Raw genomic sequence first — 19,417 nt, forward strand, 5'->3', positions numbered from 1 at the left:
ATTAAGTGTTGTTCAAGTTAATTAAAGCTTATTTATTTATTTATTTATTTAACGTTAGAATATATATTTGGAGTAAAAAGCACCCCTGCTGTTGGGGCTAAAGACGTGATTAGAAATAGCTGGCTGACTTTTCAATTAGCTGACAATGACATGGTTAGATTCAGATGGTAAATGTCATATATTAAGCTGGGCGTGCACCTTGGAAATAATTACCATATTTATAATGAAACATGGTTAATATCATATAATAAAATAAACAGAAACTAGTTCAAACTTTGCTAAAGTGATTGTTTTGAAAGTGTTCCATTGTTAAAGTGTTTGTATAAATACTTTGTGCCTTTTGCCCCATGCTGAGCCTCCTCTGTGTGGTAAAAGTGCCATCTCAAACATTTATAAGATGTTTAAACAAAACAAACCACTTTTATGATTTGCTTCCGCACAAAATCTGTTGCTCAATCAATGTACAATAAAAACATGCATACATGCACATACATATTTTTCTTAAGGTGTGCCTTTAACCCGTGGTACACTACTGTCATATAGGCTATTTTAATAAGGTTTTTTTGTTTTTTTTGGTGCTGCCCACTAACCCCGCCTCCTGACTGAAGCCCGCTGAACTCTGATGGGACTGTCAGTTCAGAGCGGGCTGAGAAGATGATGATGCGGTGGCTCAACGCATTATTTTTCATCTGGATTCACTGTCATATGTGCAGGACAGAGTTTGAGCTGACTTTGCTCCACACTAATGATGTTCACGCACGGGTGGAGGAGACCAACAAGGACTCGGGCAAATGCACTAAGCCGCCTTGTTTCGCTGGAGTCGCGCGGAGATTTACGAAAATCAAAGAAGTTCGTAGCAAGGAGAAAAATGTTCTCCTGCTGGACGCGGGCGATCAGTTTCAGGGGACCGTCTGGTTTAACTACTACAAAGGTGCAGAAGCGGCGCATTTCATGAATAAACTCGGATATGATGCGATGGTAAGAATTATGTCCATTAATTATCGGGTTCATGGAAGACTGAGATAAATGTAAGGTGTTTAAAGAACTGATTTGCATCGAGCTTTGGATTTCATAGGGCCGTTAAACAATGTGTGAAAGGCAATGGAACAGAACGCTTGACGCTTTTAAAAATGTTAAACATTTCAGCAGAACGCGTTCTGTGTGTGAACGGGCCCTTTTTTTAAATTAATATTTGTTTTGTATAGGCTATTGCATGTTTTTCTTATGTGCTTTTTTATATGTTGTTGATGAGCTATGAAGCCAGAGACAATTTTCCACAACTTGGATAGTAAAGTAGCCTACAGTAAAGGAACTACACCCTTGAATGCAATTTAAAAAGTTCACAATGCGTTCCTACACCAAAAACAGCTGGATGCGATTAAATGTTTTATGCGAGTCAGCCCTCATGTACTTCTGAGAAGTGCGGGAAATGAGTTCTGATAGTTCTATGTATTTATTTTATTTGAGCAATTCAAGTGTTATTTGAAGAAAGTCACTAAGAGCTGCAGGTCATGGTGCCAAAAGCAGCTTCTGTGTTGAATTCATAGTCCCATTTTAGTGTTTTACACACATCGAACAGATTGTGGCTTAACCCTTTAGGTGTACAGACATAACATTTAACTCTTTACAACATCTAGCTATTTTAGTTGATAGAAGGAGTGTGTAAGAAAGAAAATGTAGTAAAAATCCTTTCTGAAAGTTGCTCATCATCACAACGACTCGTGGGGTTTCTTTGATTTAACCAGGTATTAAACGTGTTGACAGGTTTTCCATCATTATAGGCGCCAAAGGGATGTATTCCTCATTTTATCATTGACGTAATGTAAGAGCAGAAGTGGACAGAGCGTGCTGGACAGGTTTTCATGAGCCACTGGAGTCTTCATTACAGTGGACAGAACACCTGTTCAGGTGTAGTGGGACTCAAACTTGTGGAACAAAAACAGAATAGGTGTTTCCCAAATGGTACCTTATCACCCGCTGTCAAAGACAATTTTGAAATGGTTGGGTGAATTCTTCTATTCTAAAAAAACAGAGCCAGAAATAGCAAACTTTTTAGACTTACATCTTTAATAGAATATAATTATTGATCTATATGTTTTTTATATGTTGTTTGAATTTAAATGCATGCATGTATATTCCAAAATAACATAAAATGTAAAAGTTTAAAATTGTTATGAAAGCATTATTTTACAGAATGCAGAAACACAGTTCGGTAACACTTTAGAATAGGTAACACTTGTTATCTATTAACGATGACTTTTCCCTCATTAAATTCTTAATTTGCTGCTTATTAATAGTTAGTGCGGTAGTTGTTAAGTTTAGGTATTGGGTAGGATTAGGGATGTAGAATAAGGTCATGTAGAATAAGGCATTAATATGTGCTTAATTAGCACTAATACATGGCTAATATTCTAGTAATATGCATGCTAATAAGCAACTAATAGGTGTAACCGTAAAATAAAGTGTTGCAATATTATCTTGGAAATCTATAGTAAAACTTTTCATATTTTTACAGTTCAGGAATACTTGAAATCTGTATAACATAATTGCAATTTCTTTATCTCTAAATTGCTCTGTAAAATAATGGTAAAATACTGGCAGGTGGTTCCAGTAGTGTACTGATAATTTACAGCTCTCAACCGTTAATTTACAGCGCTCCTTTTTACAGTATGTTACAATACCATGTGGTAACTCATTTCATTTGAGAAACCGATTGCTTCAAACCATTCAATCTCTCAAGATCTTATTAAACAACTCCTAAAACAGCATTGACAACTTCACTTATTACCAGACTGACTTTATTTTCTGTCAGACGTTTACAGATCTTATTGAGAGTTATAGAGGTTTAGATGTTTTTTGTTGTTGTTGTTGTTTTCACTACCATGATGGAGATCAGTGTTTACTTTAGTTGAGCTCTTGAACCTTGACATTTTAACATTAACTTTTTGGGCTGCTGTAACAATGTGTTTTTGAAATCTGTTTGTTATGGTAAAAAAAAAAATCTGGTGTTGTTGTTTATAGATTGATAAGAACAATCATTCATTCTCTTGCTCTTGACTCACTGATTTTATCCAGTGTTTTTCTTACTGGATGTTGATATTAGAGCAGAAAAACAAGCACTGCTCAGCAATCAGTTACGAAAGACTGTTAGAGCACATCAACCATTTAAAAAAAAATCCTTTTTTGTGATTTAGGTAAATACATCAAGAATCAGCGTATGAATCTGAACAATGGTGACTATCCACAAAATAAATAAACGGATCAACTCTAAACATCACAAAACACTACTAAAACTGAAGGCAAAAACAAAAGCACATAGTAAGAATTCAAGGAAATAAGAGGACAATTCAGCAGCATAATTTATTCATGCCGCAATGCATGCTGGGAGTCATGGATGAGTTTTGTACTGTGCTGGTACCCAGCATGCATTGCAGCATGATGCTTTTGATTGTCACCATTGTTAAGATTCATATGCTGATTGTTGATGTCTCTCTTTGAGTGTAAATAACATAGTAATTCAAAGTATTTTAAACCCAAACTGTTTTTAAATGGTTATTCCACCCCACAGTGAAAATTTTGTTATTAATTATTTATTCCATGTCGTTCCAAACCCATAAAAGCTTTGTTCGTCTTCAGAACACAATTTCAGATATTTTGGATGAAAACCGGGAGGCTTGAGACTGTCCCATTGACTGCCAAGTAAATTACACTGTCAAGGCACAGAAAAATATAAAAAACAATGCCAAAATAGTTCTGATTTGCCATCAGTGGTTCAATCTGAATTTTATGAAGCGACGAGAATACTTTTTGTACGCAAAGAAAATAAAAATAACGACATTTATTCAACAATTCGTCTCCTCTCTGTTTCTCTGTGTCAGCGTAGCACCATTTTGGAGAGCATCCAATGGACGCAAAGTGCGTACGCTATTCTCTGTCATCAGTAATGCATGGATGCGCTGTTTTCGTTCAAATCAAAGAGTAAATAAATGTACAATACGTAAACATGCGCTACTGATGACAGAGAATAACGTACGCACTTTGCGTCCATTGGATGCTCTCCAAAATTCTGGTTAACCACTGTGCCAATACCACCCCCCATATGCATTCTGTATTTATACAGTACATATAATTTTTAAATGATACGATAAAAAAATTATATTTGATTTTAATGCAAATATTTTCTTGAGAATTTTTCATAAATTGTTTTTAAACTGTTCAAGTGTGTCTTGAATATCAGATATACAGTGTGACCGTACTGAACACCACTGTATGTGTGACATGGCCAATGCATTAAAACTGTTCAGTTTAATCACCGTTCTATATTAATGCACTGCTTTAATTGATGCGCGCGCACTCGCACACAGAGATCGGAGATCACTCTGTGCAAAAAGTAACATTCAGAAGCTCATAAACTTCTTGTCATCGCTGCCATGTGACTTTTATTAATCGATACTGAATTGCTATATTATATTTCTCAGCAACGAGGGGTTAAAACCACTGTTTTTTTAAAGTAACTAAACTCAGCTTTATTGTTTGTAGAGAGAGACAGATGCAGATAGTTCTCACATCTCTCTCTCTCTCTCAAAATGGCCATATTTAAGAAAAAAAAAAAAATCAAGTAGTTTGCATCACTGAATATACAGAATATAGCTGTCGGTCATTTAACATTTCTATTGTAAAACAGTCGACTAATATTAAATGATTTGCAGCTTCATCTTACCTCGCTCTATTTCAACGTTAAACTGACGCTTCGTGCTCAGCATCTGTGAAAGGTAAACTCCGCCTACTTTGATTTGATTGGCCAGCTCAGTCATTTTGACATTGATGAGTGCTGTTAGACCGCTGAGGATTTGATCTGAAGCGCCTAGTATGTGCAGCGGTCACTCACACATCCGTAGACTAGCGCAAGTTAATTCTCACACTTTCATAGTATTTATAGCTCCTAACAGGCTGTGTGACTGAGAAGTTATTACATCAAAATGTACCTCAGTATGCAGTTTTCCCTATTGCTAGTGTGCCAGCGATTATCTTTCTGCGTGTCACTGTTGGTTGCTAACTCGATCTAGTAGATAACGACTATTAGAAATAACCAACATCACCTGACCAACCGTAATCATTTTGCTGTAACAAATGCATTTTAAAGACACAGTTATAGCAACCAAACAAAAACTAATGTTGAAAAGTCAAGGGTCAGGAGCCCAACTAAAGCAAACACTGATCTCCACAATAGTAACGTCAGACAAAACAATAAAACATCATCATCAAGCCTCTGTAATTCTCAATAAGATCTTCTGCAGACGTCTGACAGAAATAAAGTCAGTCTGGTTAGCAATGCGTGAAGCGGGTAAAGCTGTTTGTGGAGTTGTTTAAATCTTCAGTTGATTTCATCTAAGGCTGTGGCTGAACTCATCTGTAGTTCTTGTGTTTTTCTTCAGTGATTCTGCTCGTTAACAGCAGGTGTTCATCAGCCTCTGAATTCACTCATTAGTTTTCATTCTCTCTGTCAGGTGGACTGTGTTAGTAAACTCATGCAGGGAATAGTGAATGAGGGTGTAGGGTGTGATTTGAAACACAGCCTCTGAATGTCGACTTTGAAGGCTGTTAATTCACGATATATAGCAGCAGGCTACTTTCTCGAAAATGACAAATATTACCCAGAATGCACTGTTTTAATGAAAAACAGCATGTTACTGTCAAAATTTGGCCATTTTTTTTACAGCGATTTGTAACGGTGTGTGTGATTTAGATTGACTGAAAAAAGCTTTTCAACAATATTTTCAAGTTAAATATTAATAATAAATATTGTAATAAAATTATGTTTTTAACAGACCATATTTAACGTGAAAAGAATGAGTCTTTAAAGTATACCTTCTGAAGCTCATTAGACTGGAACCATGGAACATTGTTATCAGGTTGCATTTTACAATACAGGAATTCATATTATTTCTGACCTTTTTCCTCTCAACTTTATCTAAACTGATGATGGCCCTCTTGTAAAATATTGTTGTTGGTTTGTTTTTATTTGTTTACCAGTTGTCTTCTAGTCTACAGTAGATCGTTAGGAAATATGCATACTTTATGCTCCACACAGTAATAAATAATCATGAAGGCTAATGTGAAAGAGAAAGAGAAGTGGTGTGTGGCCAATACTCAGAATTTGTGCTCTGCAGTAGTAAACATCTCAATGCATATTGAGAGCTCTGGTTATTCACTCCCCCCACCGGACCTGAGACTCAAACCCACATCTTTCAGGTTACAAGTCCAACTCACTATCCATTAGGCCACGGCCGTGTTAAAGCGTCTGACCACTAGTCTTCATGGCTATTCATTGAATTCTACATTTAACGCATAAAATTGTGCAAGTCTCTTTTTGCTCTTATGGTTGGTGTCATTATTTGATTAGGCACTTTAACGGAAAACTATTTTGATGTGCATGTATTTCTTCAGAACATGTTCAGTGCTACTTTAACATGCCTTTATCAAACTGCAATTAAAAATTTGAAATGTACTTATGACCAATTACTGGTGCATGCATGCAAATTGTACAAAAATGCAAATACAAACCTGTGCCTTTAAACTGATTTTATGTACATAGCCTATCTGTCATTTATTACTGTATAAATCATTGTTTGTGTGTTTCTTTAGGCCTTAGGAAATCATGAATTTGACAATAAAGTGGAAGGCCTCCTAAAACCTTTCCTTCAGGAAGTGAACTGCACTGTTCTTAGTGCAAATATTAAAGCCAATCAAAAGATTGCTCCTCAGATCAGTGGCTACTATCTCCCATTTAAGATCTTCACTGTTAACTCAGAGAAAGTGGGTGTTGTTGGCTACACGTCAGTGGAGACCCCTGCTTTGTCTCTACCAGGTAAGATACTTTATTACTCTCATTACAGCCAGGCCAGGTTTACACATAATGTTGCAAATCACACTCTTAAGCACTTCTTAAATTACCATGCTTTCGGAAAGGCATGTTTTCAAAAACCAGCATGTAGACTGTTTGCTATTAAGTATAAGTGTAATTTTAAATAGTTTACTTATAGGTGTCTCTTTATGTTAAAGTAGTCTAGTTTTTTTTTACTAACTGCAAGTAACGTTACAACTACATGCCAGCTAACCCTCATTAATTTGCAACTGCATTAGTGTTAGTAGAATAAGTTGACATGCACTTGCAAAGTTAGTTCAAGTCTATTGGGGACCATCTAAATATAAATTAAGCAGACAGTCTGCTAATACTCAAGTTACTTGTTTCAAGTGGACTATCAAAATAAAGTGTTACCAGACTAACTTAGTATTAGTATAGATGCCATTCTTTATTAAATTGAATGATAAAGTGATAAAATATACATAACTAGTTAGTTGTGTGGCATTAGTCAGGTCTGAAAACATTGAGTAAAGGAATAAATGTATTTTAGTCTTAACCTTTGTTTGTATAGTGCTTTTTATTGACTATCAACTGTTTCAAAGCAACTTCACAGTGAACAGGAAAATGGCAGAATCAATTATGGAAACTGGTCAGATTCTGCTCTAAAGCAGCTCTGTGTTCAGATCAAGTTAGATTGGAATTGATTTCAACTGAATGAATACTAGTGTGAATTTCATCAAATTTTGAAGCGAGTTCAGCTCAGCTGTAAGCTGCTCTACAAAGGGCAGCAATGTTGTTGTTCATTTTAAAGGTTACGTTTAGGCTTAAGCGGTCTTGAAATCCCCTCTTTCCGCACGGTTTAGATATCACATTTTTTAAAAAATATGAGAACAAGTAGGTGTGATAACTAACTTGAGGTTTAGCGGAGGAGTGAAAAACAACACAACAATGGCTTCTAACTCAAGTTTTATTTCACTTTCATTGAGTTCAAAGCATCAAAGCTTCCTACAAATGCATGCTGTGGTTCACTTTTGCACGAGACAAAAGGAACAAATATACACTACGTGGTTTTGTAAGCTGAAAGTGCATCATGCAAATACACACATATGATGGATCTCTATTCACAAATAAAAATATAAATATACACACAATGTAGCAAGGAGCCAAGCTGACATGAATTCATTACATACATTAATGGAGGCTAACATTTTCTTGTGCAACACAAACATTTCTATTAACATTTCAGAAAATGTAGTTTAGTGTTTCAAGTTCCATACACCGGTTCTGGTTCAGAATCCTAAAATTGATAAGCAACCTGAGAAGCAGCCAATGTATAGACAATAAAATGTGGCTGATATGAGCATATTTCTTGGATCTAGTAAGCACCCTAGCTGCTGCATTTGGAAACAACTAAAGCCTGTTTATAGAGTCTGTGGGCCACGTATCCTGGAAGTAAGCGGTTTGTCACCATAAAATAGAAATTAGTTGGAAAGTATTAACAAACATGGAAACTGTCGTTATTTTGTGGGGACATTATTAAACATTACTGAAAAAGAATTATGAAAGTTTTCAGAAATGTTAATGCTCAACTACAGATCAATAAAGAGTCCAAAATAAAAGTGAATACACACAGTGTGGTCAGTATATAAAAAAAAAAATGTTTATACTGTTTTATATAAAACTGTTGCAGGGTCTCATGTTTCTTGTGAAATTAATATTGTAAGATTATATCATCACTCTAGAAAAGGTAACTCCTTGTAAAAGCAGGCCTACATTATGTTATATAAGCCAGCTGTCACATAAGTTCAGGCCCATCACAGAGAATGTGTGGACTGCAGAATATCGTTTCCAAAACCACTTCAACGTCCACATTTAAATTCAAGAACGATTCCTCTAAACTGTGATGCATTATCAATAGGTCACAGTTAATTAATACAACATGTTGACCTCAAAACTGGGACCTTTGAGCTGTTTTCCCCCCAAAATAATACAGTCAACAGAGATGGACCAGATCTTCCAGCAGTTATTAGAGCTGCAATGGTACACACAATTCACACTTTTTTTCTCTTATGCTTCAAGTTTTATGCATTTCTATTATAAATTGGCAATTTGAGAACATCCAAAAGAAAGTGGTCACTACATTGACAACTACTGTTCAGTTTATATACATTATACAGATTTTCTGGAAATGCAGTTGTCAGCTCTTTCCTATTCTCAAATCATACCCGTCACATCAAACAGGCTCCTCTAGGATGCCAAGCTGCCTTACAGCATGCACATGAAAAAATAAATACACTGATTTACAAACACATATACAAAATCTTGTTTTTGCAGAACAGAATGGACATACTGTTCTTAAGAACAATTCGTTCAACTGAATTAAACACCCGTCGTTTGATACTCTTTGCTTTTGTACCCAAAGCTGTCACCAATAATTCAGTCTCTTCCTCTTGACTCCATGTTTAGTGCTACTAACATTAAACATCCACTAATCCAGCCCATATCATTTGAGATTACATAGATCCTAAAATCAATCAAGATCAGACCCAGTTGACAGAGCGATTGACTTGCCTGGTGGCACATTTAAACAGATTAGGGTCGACAGTAGAATATACAGATTTGGTTACAGCCATTAGTAATGTGATGCTGTTTTTTCATATTTTTATGGTTTTACAGGCCCCGATCTCCAGTTTGAGGATGAGGTTACTGCTTTACAGCGTGAAGTGGACAAACTCACGGCTTTGAGTGTTAATAAGATCATCGCCCTTGGACATTCTGGGTTCGAAGTGGACCAATATATAGCAAAGAAAGTACGAGGAGTGGATGTTGTGATTGGAGGGCACACCAATACATTCCTATACACAGGTATGTGTCAGTTTTACCTGATGTTTTTTTTTTCTCTTATGCATAGCACAGCAGTGCTGCCAACTCGAACACATTCAGTGCGACATTTTTCTCACGCCACACATACATTTTCTCATGCAGTCAAAAGCAACCTCAGTTAAAACTGTAATAACAGGATACTGGCGAAACAGATTTGGTAAAGGCTACAGTACGTATATGTGTTTGTTCTCTGGAAAGTGTACAAACGGTCTTTTTTTGTTCTTAATTATTATGATAGAACAGTTTAGATCTGACAGGCAGCAAAATGAGAAAGAGAGAGGGGGCGGGATCGGGGAAAGGTCCTCAAGCCGGGATTTGAACTCGGGACACCCTTAGCACAACAGCGCTGTGTGGTGGCACGCTGCCCACAAGGCTGTCGGCGCAGACTGTGTTAAAACTCTCTATTTACAACGTGTTTTTGTAGCATTGAGAAATGTGGCCTGTGATCAGCCGTCGCGTTCAACACATTCAGAACTCACTTTTTCTTGCAGTTACCAATTGATGAGAATTTGCAACTAAATTGCTCTGTTTTTGTTGTTGTGCAGTTAACTGTGGAGCTGCATAAGATAAGAAAATATAATTTCACAGAGGCTAAACAATTTCACTCAAATAATGAAATTTGACATAAGCTGCAGAATTATAGAGGTCCACTCTGTTTTTCCAGGTCCACAAATTAGAGGATAATTTGTGAATGATTTTATTTGTTATAGGTGTGCATTGGACTGTCCGTTCCCAACACTTTTCAAAACAAAATGACACCCGTGATAAGAACAACTCCCTTAATAAGGGCTGTGGTCCCTTGGAACAGCTCCGCAAAAATACATTAAAGTGCTTATGGTGTATGCACAGGTGAATTTACCCAAGGACTGTGCTGATCCCACCACAAAGTGCCGCCCATACGCCTCTATTACCACTCTCATTAAATTTGATTAACCTGTTTTTTAATAAAAGACATGAACTTTGTGACCATAATGGGTGTGTTGGGCTAAAGATGAAACAGTATTTTATGTTCTATTTTGATCCAAACAGCGCTGACGTGAGAGTTTCTTTGCTTCAGAAACTCTGGTCAGGCTGCCAAATACCACTCATTAGCATGTTACTCACCTCTGCTGCAGCATTTGTGTTTTCTAGGCAAGCAGGAATAAACCACTAACCCGGGTGTTCACTTCTGTCCTCTGGGCATAAATGATGTGACTTGCTAGGAAGAGATGTGTTCTTATTTAGTGTTATTAAGTGGCCAGATTTATCTGGCTGATAAAGATGGGGAAAAAATGCAAAGACTTACATTAAAGGAGAGACCCAAGCTACATCTACACAGCTGAAAATAATTGACTTGGAGGTGGAGACGTTTAACGTTTGTTGTTATTGTGTAAGAATACTCCTCTTTCATGTGGTTATTGCATGACATTTAACAAATCCACAGTTCAATCTACAAACCATTTTTCTTGAAGATATGGGTGGACTTAAAAGTTATATAAGAAGAATATCAGTTGCGTTGTTTAGACTAATGCTAATTATTATTTAGTACAGAACTCTCCAAAAGTCAGTAACACTTTATTTGACAGAGTTTCTGTTACAATTACTTACTATAGTTATAACAGTAAATTATGCAGAATTACCAGCAACTATCCCTAAACCAAACCCTATGCCATTAGGAAGTACATGTTGTTAGTAAACATTACTCAGTATTTAAATGCAAAAATTGACTTCTCGTAATGAATAAAGCTACAATAAATGGTTTATATAAATTATTTTTTGGAAAGGTTTAACACTTTGGCAAAACCTTCACCGTAGTTTGCAGTTTGGTTGTTCCGAGCATCTTGGAGAAGTTCTCTCATTTGTTCTGTCACTTGATGTAATGCCAGACAGACTTGATGTTGGGGAGCTCAGATCTCATGAGCCCATACCATTTGTTGCTGGACTCCTTGTCCATACAGAAAACCTCTCTGGATTATTGCAGTATTAGTAAAAGGAATGTCCATCAACAGCACACTAAAGCACATTATTATTAATAACTACGAAAACAAGCACATTAAATGCTTCCCAAAAACATTTAAGACTTGCACAGTATTATTACTGTATTCAATTTAAGTATTTATTCTCCGTCCATTTGTTTTGTGTGCTCATTTCTGTAGGAACTCCACCATCCACAGAAGTTCCTGCAGGACCATATCCATTCATAGTCCGGTCAGATGACGGGCGCCAGGTTCCTGTGGTCCAGGCCTATGCCTTTGGAAAGTATCTGGGATTCCTAAAAGTGACTTTTGATTCAATTGGAAATGTGGTGAAGTCTTCAGGCAATCCGATTCTTCTGGATAACTCAACAGCACCAGGTAGGAAAGCTGTAAACATGGAAACAAATTAGAGAATTGAAAGCACATGGCAAGTCAATAAAGCTTACAGGACAACAGGGTTCCGGAAGATAAAATCCCATCTTCGCAGTAGGGAAACAGACATTCTGCCATAAAGATTTCCATTTTGTATTTTTTTTAAACAGTGTGTTTAGTGGTCAAATCTGAGCTAAAACTTTTAATAAGGTAGTTGAGCAGAAACTGCCTACAGGGTTCCTACGGGGTTTGGAAAAGTATGGAAAAAAGATAGCAGAGTATGGAAAAATATTTGTGTTTCCAGACTTTTGCCCCTATTTCGTTTTTTGTAATAGAAAATTAAGAATTTAATGAAAATACATTTTGTTGTACAAGAAGTGTGTTTTCATGGCAGCTGTTTAGTGATTGTCAAATATGTACTTTTTGATTATGCAAAATGCAGGTTATAAGAGCCTCATTGTACGATAAGCCCATTTTGCGGTGTGGTTCCTTGCCCTCCTATGCATCAAAAAGACCCAAGACCTTGAAATATTGTATTCTGCCCCATTGAAAGCCAAATTTTAAATACTTTTTTACAGAACCAGTCTTTTTTATAGACCCTTGAACTTGGCAGATTTTATGTCATCAGCCCACTTCGTGTCATGGTTCCTGTGCTGCCACAGAGGATGTGTTAAATTTGACATTATGCCTTGATATTAGAGGTAATACAATAAGAAAAACCTAATTTTGAGCAAGTAGATCTCGGTTAATTGATGTGCATCAATGCTGTTGCTTTATTCATAGTGATGCACAAAGGAGATTGGTTATATAAAACTAGTAATTGTAATGCGTAAGCATGTAAAAAAAAAAGTCAATAGTTTCTCAAGGGCACAAAAAAGGTTTCTTGTGTGCATGTAAAAGTCTGTATATACCAATATATACAGCTGAAACTATATATACTATACTATACTATATACCAAATATAAAGCTGAAAATAATGCTCTTTGAACCGTTTATGTTAAATATGGTCTGAAAATCGACTGAGAGGTTTGGAAATTTGAGTCTGGAAAAGTATGGAATTTTAAAATGGAAAATGGGTAGGAACCCTGTGTCTAAGCTTTATGAAGCTTTGCCAAGGATGTAATTGAGTAATAAACAGGAAAATAACACAATCACTTAAATAAAACTCATCTCAGACAATTCAGATTCTGCTGTGAAGCAGCTCTAAAAGACAGCATTGTCAGTTTGTCACTATTCAGCTCAGTTCAGATAGGGCTGCACGGTAAATCGTATTTTAATTGAGAGTAGCATAAATCGTAATCACAGTTTATTCATCTGCGCTAATTGTCTGCTGGTTATTTATCCTTAAACAAGCTTTTATCTTGAATTGATACATTTTCTGCCCAGTGGTTTACTTAATCTTCCAACCTGGCTACCATTCGCATGAGCTCTCTTTACCTAACGAAAAAAGCACCGATGAGCTGAAAACACCGGCAAACATGGAAAGTTGAAGTTTAGCAATCGCTAATGAGGAATTCTGCAACAGCCTGCAACTAAACCTGCGAGCAAATTCTCTTCTTTTCCTGTTTTTCCAGATTTGCTTTAAGCTTGCAATGTTGTGATCTTGGACTGGTTGGTTTAGTTCGAGTCTTAGAACTCTAGATTTAAGAATTTTTCAACAAACAGGAAAAATACTTCATGAAACCAGGACCACTGAAAACTTGGGCACTCAATGGTCATTAGTATACTACTATAACATATTAGGGTGCCCAGTCATGATCCTGAAGGACCACCGTCCTACAGAGTTTATCTCCAATCCTAATTAAACACTCCTGAACCAGCTAATCGAGGTTTTCAAGAGTACTAGAAACTTCCAGGATGATGCTGTACTATACTGTATCTATCAGATGCGATGCATTTCTACTGTGGATTATTGATATGCCAGTTTCAATCTGTCAACCTGTGATCTGACTCTGTCTAGATCCAGTCATTCAGGCTGAAGTGGACACTTGGAAGAAGAATCTGGCCAATTACTCTGCTCTGCATGTGGGACAGACTCTAGTCTATCTCAATGGAACATTTGAGGAATGTCGATTTCGTGAATGTAATTTGGGAAATTTGATCTGTGATGCCATGGTGAGTGAATAAGTGTCATTTTAAATATAAATCTGTGGTTACGTTTTTTTTTTTTTTTATAGCATTATTTTGCATATTGTTTTACATGGACATGAGGACTACTGTAGATGGGACAAACACCTCACTCTGTAGAACCTGATACAGTGTACAAAATCATTCAACTTTAATACTTGCAAATGCATTCAGTCACAATGCAGATGTTAATCTTAATCTTGATTTACTTCTGAGACTGCTGTTAGTTCATATTGGGTTTGAGGTTTTGCATTTTGGCTTTGGCATTTGACATTTACACCCTGTATTATCATTAGTGTAGTTCAATCAAGCACTTATTGCTCAGCCAAAACCAAACTGCAAAACCTCAAACCCAATATGAACTAACAGCAGTCTCAGAAGTAAATCAAATCTTGAAAGTAATAAAATGATCCAAGCAGCAAACATTTTAACCAGTGGCAAAGTGAAAATAAAAATGTAAACTAAATGGTAAATTAGAGTACCGTCAACTCTAAACAGACCTGCTATACAATATGGTAGATTTGCTGAAAATCGTGCTCATAATACCCATGGGACACCTTTTCTGCTTGTATTTCAGGTCCATAATAATATTAAATATGCTGATGAAATCCAGTGGAACCATGTCAGCTCTTGTATTCTGAACGGTGGAGCCATTCGATCACCTATTGATGAGCAAAGCAGAAATGGTATGAGAAACTGATTCACAATCACTTATGCTTCCCAAAAGCATAGTTAGCTAACTATGGTCGTTAGTTCCATTGAACTCTATTGGTAAGGGAAACGCACCCCAGATCGATAACTCGCTTGGTGTTATACTGTGATGATTAAGCATTCCCTTAATTTTATAGTATGCAGTATATACAGTGGCATGTGAAAGTTTGGGAACCCCTTGCAGAATCTGTGAAAATGTGAATAATTTTAACAAAATAAGAGAGATCATACAAAATGCATGTTATTTTTTATGTAGTACTGTCCTGAGTAAGATATTTTACATAAAAGATGTTTACATATAGTCCACAAGACAAAAAACCCCCAAAAAACCCAGCTGACATTATTAAAATAAGCCCCTTCAAAAGTTTGGCAACCCTTGGTTCTTAATACTGTGTGTGGTCACCTGGATGATCCAATTTTTTTGGTTTGTGATGGTTGTTCATGAGTCCCTTGTTTGTTCTGAACAGTTGAACTGAGCTCTGTTCTTCAGAAAAATCCTCCATGTCCTGCAGATTCTTCAGTTTTCCAGCATCTTATGCATATTTGGACCCTTTCCAGCAGCGACTGTATGATTTTGAGATCCAACTTTTCACACGGAGGACAACTGAGGGACTCAAACACAACTATTAAAAATGGTTCAAACATTATCTGATGCTCCAGAAGCAATGGGGAAAGCCATTTGATTGTATTCTAGTAAAAAAAGAAAGAATTGCAATGCTCAGGTAAACCGGTGAATGCAGTTTACAGGTTTCATAGAAAGAGAACAATGTGCGCCAAATGAGTCGCTGTAGAAGCCGAATACTTCAATGGTTGCGGACGAAATAGCTCAAATCAAGAGCCAACGCAATGACATGTGAAATAACACATCCTCATGTATTAAAGAAGAGTGGCTTGATTAAGTGCTGGAAATGGGCACAGAACGGTAACAAAACATTTACAATCACACACAGGTGTATACAACTTCATAGGGATGTTTAGATAGCTATATAAGAATTCACGTTCACGTTTTGTTTTTGTTTTTTAGTATTTAACTTACAGATCTCAGTTTAAATGCTTCAGTTGTTTTGATATTATATTATATTATGTTAGGCCTATATTATAAACCTAATATAAACCTAATAAATAATTGACCTTGTTTTTAATAGAGTCACTTATGCTCATCAAGGCTGTATTTATTTAATCAAAATAAAGAAAAAAAAACAAAAAAAACAGTGATATTCTGCACTCTTAGGCCATTGCAATTTCTAATATTGGTTTTCTATTTTAATATATTTTAAAATATAGTGTATTCCTGTAAAGTAAAGCTGTATTTTCAGCATCATTACTCCAGTCTTCAGTGTCAAATGATCCTTCAGAAATCATTCTAATATTCTGATTTATTATCAGTGTTGAACGTGTTATATTTTTTGGAAACTTTTTTCTTTGATTAGGCTAATAAAAAGTTAAAAAGAACAGCATTAATTAAAAATCTAAATATTTTCCAACAATATAAGTCTTTACTATCACTTTTTATCCATTTAACACATCCTTGCTGAATAAAAGTATTAATAAAAAATAAATAAGAAAGAAAAAAATGACCCCAAAAACTTTTGAGTAGTAGAAATTTTGTGTTACAATATACTTTATTTTGAATAAACACTGTTATTTTTAACGTTTTATTTCTCAAAGAATCCTGAAAAATATCACAGGTCCAAAAAAATATTAAGCAACAACTTTTTCCAACACTGATTATAAACTAGCATAGAATGATTTCTGAAGGATCATGTGACACTGAAAATTCAGCTTTGCTTTACAGGAATAAATTATATTTTAAAGTATATAAAAATAGAAAACTTTGAACGGCAGTGTATTATACTGTAAAAATGTTTTCTCAGATAACCTAAAATGTGCATCATTTAGTTACATCAAGGGTCACATTAAAGTTAAAAGTTACACACTTTTTTGTGCGCGCTGTACAGATCTGGTATAAAGAATGTTTTTGCTCAGGTGGCCAAAATGTCCGCCCAATAGAGAAAAGTTTTGCTCAGCAAGAAAAAAAATTAAAAGGGAACATTGTCCAGAAGGAAACATGATGCATTGATGATCAAGGTAATTTGTACTTAAGTATCTTCTGTTGCTTCCGAAGGGCGGTACTAAATGAAAAAAAAAAAAAAGATATTTCAACAAAATAAGAGAAATTTGGACATCTTCATCCTGTTCAAAAGTTTTATGATCCCTCTTATTTTGTTAAAATTATTCACATTTTCTGCAAGGGGTTCACAAACTTTCGCATGCCACTCTGTGTGCATATATATATATATATATATATAATCTTATCTTTGAAAATCTTAAACATAATTCCAGTGCATATTAGAAATAATACTGAAACACACCTAATTCATGTTTGGATTGAAGGCTCCATCACAATGGAGGATCTGATCACTGTGTTGCCATTTGGAGGTACATTTGACCTGGTCCAAATGAATGGATCTACTCTGCGAGAGGTCTTTGAGCACGCCGTTCGCAGATACGGAGGAAGCACTGGTGAATTCCTACAGGTGTCAGGCACGTTTACTTTGGCGTGTAATTCTTGTTTGAGCACTGGAATAGCATGAACAAATGTTGCTAAGCTCTCAAAATTAACTTAAAGCATCATAAAACTAGTCCGAATTACTTAAGTGTTATTCAGATGGACTAATATTCATTTGATGTTTATAATTCCTCTGCAGGGTTTCAGGTGGTGTATGATTTATCAAAATTGCCTGGAAACCGTGTTAAAAGCTTGAATGTGCTCTGCACTGAGTGTCGAGTGCCTCGCTATGAACCGCTCAACCCAAAGAAGGTGTATAAAATAGTGCTGCCCTCTTACCTAGCGGACGGAGGAGATGGATACTCTATGATCAAAGAACGGAAACTCAAACATGACAGCGGTAAGTCATTATATATGCACATTTTACTGCATATTTCATCATATACTTAGCATTACAATATACTATGTACCATATTCCATAGGCGACCTGGATATAGCAGTTATTGCCAGCTACATCACAGAGAGGAAGAGAGTTCATCCAGCTGTGGAAGGACGTATTCAGTTTACAAGCTCTTGTATTGGACATCGAGGATATATGTCCACTATTCTGCTGGTGTGGGTACTCTGGGTCATGTTTGTTTAGTCACTTATGTAATTGTAAACAAAACGTAGTCATTTGTGTGTAATTGTACAGTCAGAGAGAAAAAAAGAAACCTTTAATCCAAAGATTAGTTACTGTCATAGAAGCAAACAGATTAACTCACGACACTGTGACAGAGTAAGGATCAAAGAAAGTCAGTCATCTTGTTACACAAGTTCTTATTCCATAGAAATCTTCAATACTGGCACTTTCTCCATCTCTTTAAAATGTATAGAATTCATAGAGGGTATACTATGCTGAATCTCGCAAAAAGATGTCCAGATCATGTTTCACTCCAAAATCGTTTTTTCTTAAAAAGACTATTTTAGGCTCATTAAGATATGTTTTGTACTATTTCATGATAATTCAGCTAAACCTAACCTCAAATTGTCATGACTGCAAGGTGAAAACAAAAAAAATTAAAGTGTGAAGTAGAATTTGCATTATGTATAATGGTAGTATGATTTAATTCATGTGGACTTTTATTGTTTTGCATTACAGTAATAACTTTTTTGTTTTGCTTTTTAAAAATGGACTGCCATATAAAAAAAAAAACATTTTGTCCTCAAACAGACCTCAAAATATCTTTTCATATTTTCTTCTCAATTATGACCTGTACATCTTTTCACGAGATTCTTATAAAAAAGGCTAAAGTTATTTATCTGTAATTTGTTTCTTGATGATAATTATGGTTAATTGAACAGCTCACAGAAAGCGGTTTGTCTGGCAAGAGATCTCCATCCTCTTATCCTAAGGTAGCGATTCATATTTTTATAAAGCATTTATTTTAAATAGATTATATATTAAAAAAAAAAAAAAGATTTATAGTAAAACACATAACCAGGGACAAAGCAGCTGGATATATTAAGATTTTATTTACTGAGCACAAAGCCAGGACATTTAAAAAGAACATCTTTTTCAGTACTTTTATTTTGTACATGGCTGACACACTATATGAAATGTCTCAGTTTGGTTTTTTTCTTTCTTTTTTAAGTTGTCTGTATCTTTTGTCTATTTGAGTATCTTCAGGGACCAACAGGAGTGTAAAATGGTTTAATTACATCTGATAATGACATGATGTGTGTTGAATCACGCATAATCTACTTGATCCAAACCTTTTGTTATAATGCTGTTACTAGACTGGAAAAATAAGGCAGGCTTCCAATGATTCAATGAAAAACCATGGCATACAAACCCCATTAAAGTCAATAAATAATTGTGTTTTAGTAGTGCAATAAACGCTTTATAACGTTGATGTTAGGTCCGATAATGTTTTACATCCATCTAGTGGAGACGGAGAGACCTGCCTTCTGATTCTACAAAAGACAAAACAGCAGAAGCTCCATTAATACCAT

The 19,417-nt window shown here is 35.7% G+C and overlaps 2 protein-coding genes across 3 annotated transcripts in view; one reads left to right on the forward strand and one right to left on the reverse strand.

Annotated features, from left to right (window-relative positions):
• The first annotated feature begins 614 nt into the window (after nucleotides 1-614).
• Nucleotides 615-19,279, forward strand: nt5e (5'-nucleotidase, ecto (CD73)). The gene is made up of 9 exons (XM_058755201.1): nucleotides 615-978; nucleotides 6,646-6,868; nucleotides 9,542-9,730; nucleotides 11,884-12,081; nucleotides 14,036-14,190; nucleotides 14,780-14,888; nucleotides 17,308-17,457; nucleotides 17,622-17,822; nucleotides 17,905-19,279. The coding sequence occupies exons 1-9, from the start codon at nucleotides 655-657 to the stop codon at nucleotides 18,063-18,065; spliced, it is 1,710 nt and encodes a 569-aa protein (XP_058611184.1). The 5' UTR covers nucleotides 615-654; the 3' UTR covers nucleotides 18,066-19,279.
• snx14 (sorting nexin 14) overlaps nucleotides 18,919-19,417 on the reverse strand; it is a 46,464-nt gene continuing 45,965 nt past the window's right edge. For both annotated transcript variants that reach the window (XM_058755200.1, XM_058755199.1), the window contains one exon: nucleotides 18,919-19,378. In XM_058755200.1, coding sequence (XP_058611183.1) covers nucleotides 19,337-19,378 — 42 coding nt within the window. In that variant the 3' untranslated portion in view covers nucleotides 18,919-19,336. The remainder of the gene's footprint in view (nucleotides 19,379-19,417) is intronic.

Source organism: Onychostoma macrolepis, chromosome 20 (genome assembly GCF_012432095.1).
Source record: "Onychostoma macrolepis isolate SWU-2019 chromosome 20, ASM1243209v1, whole genome shotgun sequence".
NCBI lineage: Eukaryota > Metazoa > Chordata > Actinopteri > Cypriniformes > Cyprinidae > Onychostoma > Onychostoma macrolepis.

Coding starts and splice junctions, on each gene's coding strand:
- nt5e (XM_058755201.1), top strand. CDS start 655: ATGATGATGCGGTGGCTCAACGCATTATTTTTCATCTGGATTCACTGT. Junction 17,458..17,621: donor TGAATTCCTACAGGTGTCAG/GCACGTTTACTT, acceptor ATTCCTCTGCAG/GGTTTCAGGTGGTGTATGAT. Junction 17,823..17,904: donor GAAACTCAAACATGACAGCG/GTAAGTCATTAT, acceptor CATATTCCATAG/GCGACCTGGATATAGCAGTT.